Genomic DNA, 12,720 nt, shown 5'->3' with positions numbered 1-12,720 from the left:
TATCAGTGGAGCATAAATTACGACATTGATTCCACCATTGCAGAACCACAATTCTGGGTTTAGACATTTTGAGAGAAATAAATGATGGAGGAAACTCCTAAATCCTGAACTTGCCACATCACCCGTGGTCATGGGTCACACATGGGTCTGTTTGACTGATTCATATCATTTTATTAATAGATCAGTGTGCTAAGAGTAAGTCTTTTCACATAAACTGAGTTGATTAAGTAAAGAGTCTTGTGACAAAAATGATAATAGGAACATTATAGCCATAATAAATCATAGTACTTTGGATACTTAAGTATATTGAGCACTTTTACTTTAGTAATATTGTGTAGCACAGTGTTGTTCTACTTTAACTGAAGTATATGGTTTGTGTTCTTCGTCCACCACTGCCATTTCACAACCATAACTGGACAACCAGCTTCGCTTGACACCTGAGGGTCAGTTACACCCATAGGGAGTGAAGGCTAAACTGTCTATTCGAAAGCCGCAGAAGACCTGCTATAGCACAAATCCCTGTCCAGTGCCATCATTTTGGAAATTGATCTGAGGTTTTCTGTATAAAGAACCCTTTTAACATTTATGAAAGTAATCACTGTGTCAAAGCTCGTCACTCTGTAACGTGACAATCTGCATTTTCTTATGTATTTGGAGTTCCTGGTTCAAGGTTTCTTCCTTATGCCATCTCAGGGAGTTTTTCCTTTCCACAGTCGCCACCCTTGGAGTTCATGGATTGGGCATTTAACATAACGTGTACTCATGGTGCAGTACCAGTGTAAGCAGCATGTGATTCAGCAACGTTTTTCTGGGATTTGGACTTCTCTATGCATAACCTTCTTCACATTGGTCTATGCACTGCTTTCAAAGTGAAAATACTCTGTTAGGAAGATTTATTTATAATCTACTCTGCCAATGTTCCTTCCACTTTCCTAACTACTGCTGTTTACATAGTGGAGCAAAATTAGAGCACGCGTTCAGCTCATGGTTCTGATGAGGTGATCCGGCTCTAACCTGCCCCCTAGTGGACAAGTTCAAAACCATAAAAATGGAAACCAATTTAAAGCAAAGAAACGAATATCTGGACAATATGAAATATCGAAGATGATGAATAAGAATCTTTAAAATGAGAACATTATAGGTCCAGAAACATCTTGAACGCACAATAAACTAAACATAATGGTGTTCCATTTGTAGAAGTAAATGATCCTAAATAACAAATCGTATTGCGAGCTGACATCCAGACGACAATGGAGAATTTTTTATGAAGAAAGTGAGCCGTCATTGTAGCATGAGCTGCAATACATTTACTAGCACTGGTTCTTCGTATATGTTCACTTCTTGGGCATAACAGTTAACTTTGTGCCAAGATCAAATTATAAGTATATATTAAAAAAAAATTAAATACACATGAGGGCTTCATTTGTCAGGGCCTTTTTTTTTATTCAGGATGGTACAGCATTTTTCACCACCACACTTCACTCTGATCACATGTCCTCAAGTTAATATTTTAATAGTATTACACTGCTATAATATTTGTACTGTGAAAAATTTCTAATAAGCGTTCTCGTCTTATCTGAAAACAAACCGTGACTTCCACAGAAACACGCCGAGAGCTTCCAATATGGCAGTCTGAAGGGAATCCTGCACTGGATGGTTTGTTCATTCCCTCGTACAACTTATGCTAATTATCGAGCCTTCCAGGAGGTGCGCTGAAGCACAAAGGAAAACAAACCTGTCCAGGATTTCCCCCTGGACTGCTGCAGCCTTCTGCCTCACTGCTGGTGTTTCTACTCCGAGCGCTTATTATGCTAATCTAATCAGTCAACATGTCCGCCCCTTCTCCTCCGGTGGCATCGCTGAGACTCAGGTCCTCCATCATCTCCGCCAGCGAGATCCTGGGCGCCCCTTCGTCATCCGTGTCGCTCTCCACAGGAATCTTGGAGGCGTCTGGAAAAATCAGGACGTAATGAGAGCATATATTCCACGTGTGGGTGTACTGCTCCATGCACTGGATGTAGAACCTCACCTCTAAAGATATTGATGTTCTTGCGTAGCGATTCGTCCTCCTCAAGATCCTCCAAGAAGTCTTGGTATTGCCTGCAAAATGGGTCACGTTTAAGTGAGGTTCATTTAACGCGGTTCATTGTTTTTTTTACACGGTTTTATTGTTTTATCTACGTAAAAAATAGTCACAAATTACCGGTCTTGGTAAACTCTGACCCGCATATTCATCACATTGACCAATAGAAGATCAATGAATTAAAGAAGAATCAATGTAGAAGACGGAAGCACTTGTAGATAAATAGCAGGGCCAAGCGATCCGTTTTGTCCAACACAGATTTAAAATAAAATGTAAACCAATTCCTGCTGAAAGTCGTGTGACTGCGGATGTAGTGTGAACGGGTTTCCCCTGACGCTTTTTCGTACCGTTCGTCATCCGTGTCCACGCCTTCTCTGTCCCTATGGAGCTCCTTCAGCTTCCAGTTCCTACGCTTTATTCTCTTCGTCCTGTCGTAGCTCTTCTTAATCAGAACCTACACAAACGGATGAATCATTCCTTCAACAAAGTTTTCTTTGCTCTGAAATGCCTGATGAGATTGAATTTGGATCAGAGGCTCTTTTCAGGCTTGTTAAGCATCAGAACAGAAGCTGTCAACAGGGGGCAGTAGAGCATCAACATTCAAATAAGTTTCTTGCCTTTTTAAACCCGTATAAGGTATTAAGCTTGTTCTTACCACATCAGGCACATGGTGAGGATTCATCTTGTTCAGAAATTCATCGTTGAGGTTCGAGTTGGCGAAGTCGTACCTGGAAAGCAAATGCAAACGCGTCTCAGCGTCGGAAAAAAACTCGCCCATGGTGAAATCAGACACTTACGACATACCGTACACAACTGTAGTGATTGGAAACCATCTGGAACTAAAATGCATCACAGACACACAGGGTGCATAACGTACACAACGGTATCGCTATTTGTATTCAGATTAGGCGCGCACACACACACACACACACACACACACACACACACACACACACACACACACACACAACAACCTGAACTACAAATGAATGAACAGTGTAGTATATTTTGTAACAAATTAAATAATTGCAAAAACATTGTTGCGACATACCGTATTTAGTTGCATAGTAGAAAAAGGTGTAAACCCGATTACAGACCGAACTTTATATCCAATTCGCAACGATGCATAACCACGTGCAAGGCTTTTCGACAGACTGATATTTTAATATCAGTGTTCAAATATACGTTGAATTGTCCAAATAAGCTGTAATTAGAAGAACCACATTTTGGCCCAAACCGACTCAGTTCTTTGTCGTATTTTTGTGTAAATGAAAAATAAATAAATAAAATAGAACAGCCGATGTCAGTACAAAAGCATCATTATTTTTCATTAAAATATAATGTGCATTAGTGCTGGTTTAGACCTGGATAGGGAATTAAGGCAATAAAAGAAAGACTCGTCGGTAGGCAGGATATAATTAGAAGCTTATCAGCATTCGGTTAAGCACAGCTCAGCGTTCTTCTTCCACAGAACCACATATGGGTTTAGTTTATGAACGACTGGTCATAAAATGACACAAAATTAGAAGGTAGCGCAGAAGAACAGGTGTTACCGTTACCCCGTTTCTTTATAGCATATACACTTTTGAGCTCTACACAATGGGGACAAACTTTGGTGGACACCTGTCCATAAGATTCACATGTGGTTTCTTCCACATTGAGTCTCCATTTGCTGTTATAATAATAAGCCACTAGATTCGGTCATAAGAGTGAGGAGACCTCGTCAGGTGAGCAGGATATCGCACCACCCCACAGTCGATGTTCCTATAACATGCCCCGTCGTGGATTATTCTTTACAACTTGTGTTATAAATGTATGTACGCACGTACCCCAGCACCACGTCTCCGATGTTCAGCAGGTGGCCCAGATGTGTGCGGCAGTGATACTGCTGATTGGTGTCCATCTCGCTGGTCTTCTGAACCCATACTTCGGCCAACGTGTGCTGTTTAAAAACACAAGCATGCTGCTTTACTGCAATTCTGCCATTCTGAATGCTTTCTAAAGTGCAATGGAAATCAGATATTAAGAATTGGTTTTGTTCCCCTTTAAAAACTCTGCAAACCCGCCGAGAGAAGAAAACCGCAGAGTGGATCGAATGAATATTACAATTCGTATTGATTTTTCCTTCCTAGAAAAAGCACGACGCCAGCCGTGCCTGATTTGTCCGATAGCTGTTCTGACGACAGCCAGAAATGAAAAAAATCTATTACAGATTTGCATTTCCTTCTCACAATGCCTAATGTCGGAATATTTCCTTGTTCAAAACCTACAAAACGAAACAAACAGAATTTGATGGCTTACCCGGTTGGACCTCAGGCCAGCTCCTGCTCCTAATCGCTGGTCCCTGATGATCTCGCTGTCCATGACGATGAACTCCTCCAGCTGGCGTGGATTCAGGAGGCTGTTAAACGGGTGACGCCAGTACGTGCTTGCGTCTATCTCAGCGACTGTAAGTGAGAGATCCCAGATATTGTGTTAGTTGAGGGTAAAACAATATCCATGTGTCTGCATTTTTTCATAATAAACACACATGTAGCGACTGAATATTCTGAGCTATGCTGGCAATTCTTACACCATTGATTAAACCCTTGAACAAATTCAGTGTGAACAGATTTCAACACCTGCATCTTTTCTCCCCAAACACAACAGCATTGAATGAAATAAACATTTTTTTTTTTTTATTGCAAATGCAACTCTTGGAGCTAAAGCTTTAAAAACTATAAACTGCCCTTTTAATATAAACACTGAACAGAAAAGGGGACCCCCCTCCGCATAAATCCATTCATGTTTAAAGACAATCCGAGTTCTTTATAAGCCATGCAGATGAGGATTAAGGCCCGTACTCACGCTGCAGTGTTTTCGGGTCAATGAGGTGCACGGTGCTAGTCACCTGGATGCACACACACACCTGGCCCAGGTTTCCCAGGCTCTGAGCAAAACGTGGTGACAAACACACCACGTTGTCCTGCATGAGAAAGAGAGAGGACGTCACACACATAGGCACACAGATTCAACCCAATTATTCATTCCAAGGATGACAAAAAGAAATTAAGACAAGTAAAAGACTAATAATAAAATCTAATCATTTCTGAAACTACTAAAAACTGTCAAATATGTAATGTATTAATGTATTTAATCAGTCAAACACCACTGATTATTCATGTTTTTCCCATAACTAAATATGAAAAACACTTAATGAAGAATGCATTAAGAATGATGGTGCAGAAGATCCATCAAGAAGCTCGTTAATAAGTTATAAGCAAATCAAGGAGCACTAATTGACCTCTCTGGAGTTCAGAAAACGCGCATTTAGATATTTTTTTCGACAGCAAATGTATATGGAAATTAAACTGTGCAGCAAATAACTCAACTAAATCAAACAGGGCCAATAAGATCATCAATAAACAGCCATTTTTTTTTTTTTTTTTTGAAGAGAACTTGGCTCAACTGAACTTTTTCCTGTTCCACAGATAAACCCGTGGTATGATGCGTTACCTTACAGATGGGTACGATCTCGACCGAGAAGGTGCTTTTGTAGTTGTAGGAGTTCGAGTGAACATCATGGGAGATGAGACGCTGCGAGGACTTTGATCTTCGGTACAGACACAAACAGAAATAAATATGTATTCAGCTAAATGAGGACCCTCGTCATTACCTAAATCTGATTTCCCAAAAAAGAGTGGGTTTATGCAGTTCAACAGGTAAATAAAATGCACGTGTGGAGGATGTGAGGGTCTACTGAGCCAGATGAGCGTCGTACCTGCATGGAACCGTACACTGTAGGAAATCCACCATCTTCTGGGCATGCTGCTTGGAGCCGTAGTAGAAATCGATGCCCTCTACAAATGATAAAGGTGAAAGAGAAAATTACAGATAAAATAAAAAGGGAAAATAAATAAATAAATAATTCGGGCTATAATATCACTACAGAAGAGCACACGCAGCATTCTTCAATAACAAGCCGGATGGAGGGGGATTGAATCTGGCCACCACATGTCAAGCATTCGAGGCCTCACCAGCCCCTTGTGTTAAGCTCTCGATTGTTATCACGAAGTCTCGCAGATTTTTTTCAGGATGTGCTGAAAAACGCCTTTGTTACCGAGAGTCTGGCTTTTAGCTTCCGCCTGGTGTGAGAACACCTTCTGTATAAGGAAGCGATGAAAAATGTGCTGGAAGAAGAAGGAAGATTGTCATACCGTGGAGTTCCTTGATGCGGAGTGTGTTCTGGTGGACCTTGTGCTTCAGAATCAACTGCTCCAAGTAGTAAAAAGTCTTCTTGTGGACTGTCTATGATGAAAAAAAAGGGTTAAGCAGAAATATATAGTACATTAATAATAATAATGTTTATTAATAAAAAACTTAAAAATAATATATATATAAAAAACAGGTAAAAATGCTCATTATATAATTTAATTATATATTAATTCTATTATAATGAAAAAAATACTATAAAAATGTCCTATTTATAGAGTATTATACGTAATTACATACTCCATACCTATATACGAACAAAAGTTTGTGGACACCTGGTTATAAAATTTGTATGTGCTTTTTTTTTCAAGGAGCTGGCTTTGTGCACAGGGGGTATTGTCATGCTGGAACAGGTTTGGTTCTCCTAGTTTAAGTGAAGGGAAAATGTAATGCTTTTGCCTCCAAAGACATTCATATGCCTCCATCATTGAGGTTACAGATCAACCAGAGAAGAAAAGAAAAAAAAAAACAAACGTTGCAATACTTTTGTCCATACATAACGCATGTATTAAAAAAATCTATAATAATACTTAATAATAATTTACACTTGGTCCTGCAACTAGTTCTAAAATAAACTGTGCTCCACTAAATGACAAATAAATACCATCGAATTAAAGAATAATTCAAGAAAATAAAATCAGCAGGTTCTCAGTCATACTAAACAGGCTGCAGAAGAGAATGTGTCGAGTAAGATTTTCATTTGGGATAAATCATGCGTCTAAATATTTACCCTGAGCATAACATGTACAGAACACGGCTCTCGAACATATGAAAAACAACGCAGGTCAGGAGTGCATGTGTGGCGTGTTAACTCTGGCCTCGGGCTAATCAAGTTCATTGACTGCTCGCTGAAAAAAAGCTTTACTCTACTGTTCCACATTCAGTCAATCTCAAAATGAAAAATAATGGAAAATCTCCAAAGCAGTGGACAAGTATTGACTGAAACATCATGGGATTTTCACTAAGAGCCTGCTCTGCTAATGAGAGACATGAAAGAGAATAATGATTATTTTTTTTTATTGGTTTTGCAGCATTTTTATTTTTGACATGAATTGAAGTGTGTATACAGGTTTTATACGACAGTCTCGTAGTGTAGAGTCGAGCAGCCTAGATTTCCAATAACCCCACTGGGACTTTTCACTGTGTGGTTTACATCAGTCTTCTGTGTTCGCCGTTTTAAATTCCACTTCCTGTTTCGATACGGTTACTACAGTGGCGTACCTTGTAGCTGATGGTTCCTTTTTTTTGCTCAATGAGATGGAGATTATAGATTTATAAATCACCAACATCTATATTCATGTTTTTATCATTCAAAGCTCTGTGCAAATAAGTCTCTTTTTAAAATTTTAACACACAAGGCTTGAAACTTCCAGAACAAAGAAAATTCAAACGCTAATTTCCCGTTGCCACCTATAAGGTCAAGGATCGAACTGGAGTTTACCTTCTGTCTAACTTGCACAACAGCCTTCCAGTAATCTTTGGCTTCCACCCGATGGCAGTCGTCACACATCTGGGACTGAATGATGAAATCCACCACGAACACCTGCTGCAGGATGGCGCCGTTCATGACCTACACACAGGGTATCGGGGAATGATCGGACTTGCCAGCTTTGCACGCTGAAAACGTTATCAGAAGGTTAGTAGCTGACCAGCTCACCTCTTTCTGGATGGTGAGTTTCAACTTGATCCTTTTAGAATGCGGCTCGGTCCACACGAATCCTGCGTCGATGAGCCGGACCTGCTCAAGACAGCAAAGAGAGAGAAAGAGAAAAATGGATCAGATATAAATATAATAACGGAACTTTGAGGACATTTGCTTTTAATTTATGAATAAATACATTTAAGAAATAAATATATCTTGTTTCTTAAATGCAGATAATTTATTGAAGTATGGTGAAATACCTAGAACAGTTAAATAGGATATATCTTTAGAAATATTAAAAGTAAAAAAATGTTATATATTCAATTTGTGCCTATTTAATCGAGTCAATCAATATATTTTAAAAAGTGCATTACATACATCTATTATTTTTATATACTTCTTATTTATTTTAACCAGGCATTTTATTGAAAATAGTTTACAAAAATTGTAACCATCAATGCAAATAAAAATAAACTACATTAACAAAAAAAAAAAAAAAAAAAAAACGACCAGCAATTGAACGTTTTGTATTTCTCCAATCTGTACCGAATTTTAATGGAACCGCGACTTGAAACCTGAGGTACGCCCCGAACCGTGAAGTTTGTGTAGTCAAGTTTATTTGTATAGCGCTTTTCACAACAGACATTGTCTGAAAGCAGCTTTACAGAAATCAACAGTCAAGGTGAATGGTGTGTATTTATCCCTGATGAGCAAGCCATGGCGACTGAGGCAAGGAAAAACTCCCTTAGATGTAATGAGGAAGAAACCTTGAGAGGAACCAGACTCAAAAGGGGAACCCATCCTCATTTGGGTGACATCAAGAGTTTGATCATAAATCTTTCAACAATACAGAACACTGGAGAGTGAGAACTAACATGAGCACTGGAGTATAAGATTATAAGTAAATGTTCTTTCAACAGTCTTTGGTATAAAAGTAGGAGCTACTGAGCTCAACATTTGTGATCATCACAGATGTACCATTACACCCCTACTAAAACATTTAAATAACCTTCCAAGAAACACTTCCTGTAAGTTCTTACCTTTGACATCGAGCCCTTTACTTTCTTGAGGCACAGAGCGAGCAGTTCACGGGACTCTAATGCACACTGAACCCACGTCCCTGGAGGCTGCAAGTACCTTTTTGTAAAAGGTGATGGAAAAAAAAAAAATCACGTGATTATCCGATTTGATTATAAATTGTGTTAAAACTATTACAGGCAGAAATGTCTGAGGTGGAAGCAGATATTAACTTTACGTTGGCAGGGTTATACACGGTATAATTATACACAAATTATAACAAAATTAAATCCACTCGCCTTGCCTCGGGTCTAAATATATTCCTAGAACAAGATCTCATACTTTTGAGCTAGATTATCTTAGCAAATGAACAGGACTCCTGGGTGATCATTAACACTGGACTTATAGAAATATAGATATCTGGTTTCTTGTTGACTCACTAATCTAACTGACGTTACGTCCATCACTGTTCAAAAAACAAAATGCATATTACTGTCTAATACGTGCAGCGACTTAAGCTCAATTATTCAAATATTGAAATGAAAAAAGGGACTTCGGTACCGTTCACACTGCTTGCAGAAATGAATGGAAACCTGCTTTGGAATTCCATCAGAGATGTCCACCTGGGTCCTCAGGCAGGACACACACATATTGGCTGGGTTCGGGGGAATGGGGATGCCACATGTGCAGCAAAGGCTGTGAACGCACAAAAAAAAAAAAACATCAGACTGCTACGGAACATGAATTGGTTGTAATGAAAACCACTACCATCATCAGCGTCGGTCAAAAGTGGAAAAAATCCTAGTCTTAGTCTTGCTCGTTTCTCCAAACATTCAGCTAAAATTCTTCTTGTAAAACTCGGCAAAAGGTGTTTAATGTTTTGGGATTCTTCCCGATCCAGTTCATCCTAGAGCAGTTGAATAAGATTTAGGTGCAGAGACTGGGCAGGCCATTCCTTGATGGATAACACGCCAGATGACGCTTTGCTCTCTTTGCTCGTACGCTTCAGCTCATTGTCTTGTTGTATGGCGAAGTCGGTTCCAATTAGCCGCAGTCCAGATGGAATTGAAGTGTTGAAGTATGGAATTGGAGCCATGTTGGATGATTATTCCTAAGTCTCTAACTTTCCCTGCTCCAAAACAACCCCATGTTTGACTGTGGGGGTGAGGCAGATTGCTAACAAAGTGCTCTTCTCTACTCCATCTGACAAAAGTTCTTCTGTCAGAGCCAGAAATGTCAAAAATGGACTTGTCGGTCTACAGAACTTTCTGTATCATTCTTTCAGTTTGTTGCACATCAACAAAAGGAGTGTACTTGTGTCTCAAAAATGAGAAATAATAGATGTTTCCAAACGTTTTGTTTCCAGAACTGATGTAATGTACTTACATGTTGCCTTGGCTGCTTGATGCTGGAGCTTGCATGTACTCCATGGCTGTGGAGAGAACACAGTTCATCAGCGACTGTATAATATCTAGACATAAGGAATAACACACTTTGGCTAATTTAGCTATAGGAAAATGAATCAACAATGAGGGGGTGTGACGGTTTACGGTTGTACCGATTTATACGGTTGTTAATCTGTTTTAATTGAACATATCACCGAGCTGCCACTGCTGGGCCCTTGAGCAAGGCCCTTAACCCTCTTAGCTCAAAGAACTAACCCTGCACTCTGACCCCAGTTTCCTGTGATATGCAAAGAAAGAATTTTACTCTGCTGTAATGTACACGTGACAAGTAAAAAAAAAAAAAAGGTTCTTTGACTACTATTTAACGCATGGTGTGTATGCGACAGGTTTCGCATGCCACCGCGCCCCGAAATTTACATTTGGTGAACTCTGCGCGTGTGTATTGTGAGAAGACAAGGACTGATAGGAAATAAGAAAAAAATACAGGATGAAGAAACGCGGATTATAACTGTGCCGCATCACCCCTTTCTACACATTTTATATGCAAAATAATATAAATTGACCATTAAAAATTATAACTAGCTGGTTTGTAGTGTCAACATTTTTTTAGGTTTGAACAATGTCATGTTTCAGAAATATCCAGAAAAGCATCTCTCCTGCAGAAAGTGTAGTACCACCATGGCCCTTAAATATTAGATCAAGCGCGTTGATATGAACGTGTGATTCGCCTTGCAGCCGGAACTACTTTCAAGACTGCTTCAAGACCTTCTGACCAATCAGATTGTAGAATCTCACAGCGCTGTGGAATGCGTACTTTTTTCGGCTTTTGTGACAGAAAATCATTTCACGACACTTTATTGCTTAAGATTTATGTTATCTGGACTTTCTCCTACCGTTCACGCTTATATTTGTCCTAAAATATAAAACTGTCTCAGCTCGAGGATAGCTGCTAACCGTAACACGCTAATTCTAGGTAGCTAAAAAATGACTAACACACTACCGGGTCTGTATTACTGGTACAATTTTCAATATGAAACCACAAAGAAATATTAGATTCTTCATTCCTACCGAATAATAACGCTTTAATCCAGGCACACACTTCAGTTCAGACCCTCGACGTTACTGCACATGTTTCTCCCAACAGCGTGTCTAGATGAAAACTTTTATTTTCATACCCGTTTTGTGTAAACTCCTCCTACTGCTTTGAGATTGGTCGACTAGATAAGACACCGTAGTTTAGGATTGGCTTGTACGATATATTATCCAATTATCAAGCAGATCTGTGAATATATTATTAACGAGCCAATCACAGTTTGAAGGTGGGATTTGTCTAATACAGGTAGGAAATTAAAGAAGGCGTCGGTGATGTCATGACGAAGCGACATGACAAGAGAGCAGAAGAGTGGACCAAGAGGCGCCTGATCATAATTACTAAATAAATATTGTTTTTTGGGTTCAGTCTGATTCCTGAACGTGCAGATGGATACAGGAAATGTTTTTGACGGTTTATTTGAAAGTCTTAAGTGTATTTACATGTCCACGGTTCAAGTCAATTATTTTATAAATTCGTGGTAAAGTTCATGTTGCTATAAAAGTCCCTGATTCAGTGCTCTGGGTTCAAGGTTCTGAATTTTGAGTTTAGTGCTCTGGGTTCAGGGCTCTGTGTTCAAGACTCTGGGTTGTGGGTTCAGGGATCTGGATTATGGTCTATGGGTTCGGGCTCTGGGTTCAGGGCTCTGGATTCTGGGCTTTGGGATCTAGGCTCTGGATTCTGGGTTATGTGTTCAGGGCTCTGGATTTAGGGCTATGGGTTCTGGACTATGGGTTCTGAAATTTGAGCTTTGGGATGCCAAAATGAAAACAGGAGTTAAAACTAATCCTGTGAACCACCAACCACCATCAAACTAATCAAGACAATGATGGAACAACGTCTTGTTACTCATAAAGTAGTCCCAAAGTCAAAAATAGTCCCTGGTTCATTTATAGTAAGATTGATTGCAAACAAAAATGGATTACATGGTGGGTGTAAATAGACTAGGCAATATTTAATGTCTATAGAACTTGACCAGCATTTTCCGGGACGTTGGCTGGGACGACACGGACCTCATAAATGGCCTCCAAGAAGTCCAGAAACATCTATAATACATAATAATCAATGTTGGTGAATATAATATATGTGTGTGTGTGTGTGTGTGTGTGTGTGTGTGTGTGTGTAATAGTTTGAGACCTTAAATAAACTGCATTGTTTCAAATCACCAATGCAGTTTATTTGATCAAAATAAACTGCATTGGTGATTTGAAACAATGCAGTTTATTTAAGG

At 39.3% G+C, this 12,720-nt stretch overlaps 1 protein-coding gene across 1 annotated transcript; it reads right to left on the bottom strand.

Annotated features, from left to right (window-relative positions):
- Positions 1 to 1,418: 1,418 nt before the first annotated feature.
- On the bottom strand, positions 1,419 to 11,602 carry nmd3 (NMD3 ribosome export adaptor). Its single transcript, XM_046877059.1, has 16 exons — positions 11,468 to 11,602; positions 10,380 to 10,425; positions 9,555 to 9,689; positions 9,017 to 9,113; positions 7,992 to 8,072; positions 7,776 to 7,904; positions 6,280 to 6,370; positions 5,844 to 5,922; positions 5,579 to 5,675; positions 4,931 to 5,048; positions 4,385 to 4,530; positions 3,913 to 4,025; positions 2,739 to 2,811; positions 2,431 to 2,537; positions 2,030 to 2,100; positions 1,419 to 1,950 (listed from the first exon to the last, which is right to left on the bottom strand). The coding sequence occupies exons 2-16, from the start codon at positions 10,421 to 10,423 to the stop codon at positions 1,817 to 1,819; spliced, it is 1,515 nt and encodes a 504-aa protein (XP_046733015.1). The 5' UTR covers positions 10,424 to 10,425; positions 11,468 to 11,602; the 3' UTR covers positions 1,419 to 1,816.
- Positions 11,603 to 12,720: the final 1,118 nt, after the last annotated feature.

The sequence above is a fragment of the Silurus meridionalis genome, chromosome 20 (assembly GCF_014805685.1).
Source record: "Silurus meridionalis isolate SWU-2019-XX chromosome 20, ASM1480568v1, whole genome shotgun sequence".
In the NCBI taxonomy this organism is placed as follows: Eukaryota; Metazoa; Chordata; class Actinopteri; order Siluriformes; family Siluridae; genus Silurus; species Silurus meridionalis.
Note: the sequence above shows the minus strand (reverse complement) of the source record. Positions and strands in the feature narration are given on the sequence as shown.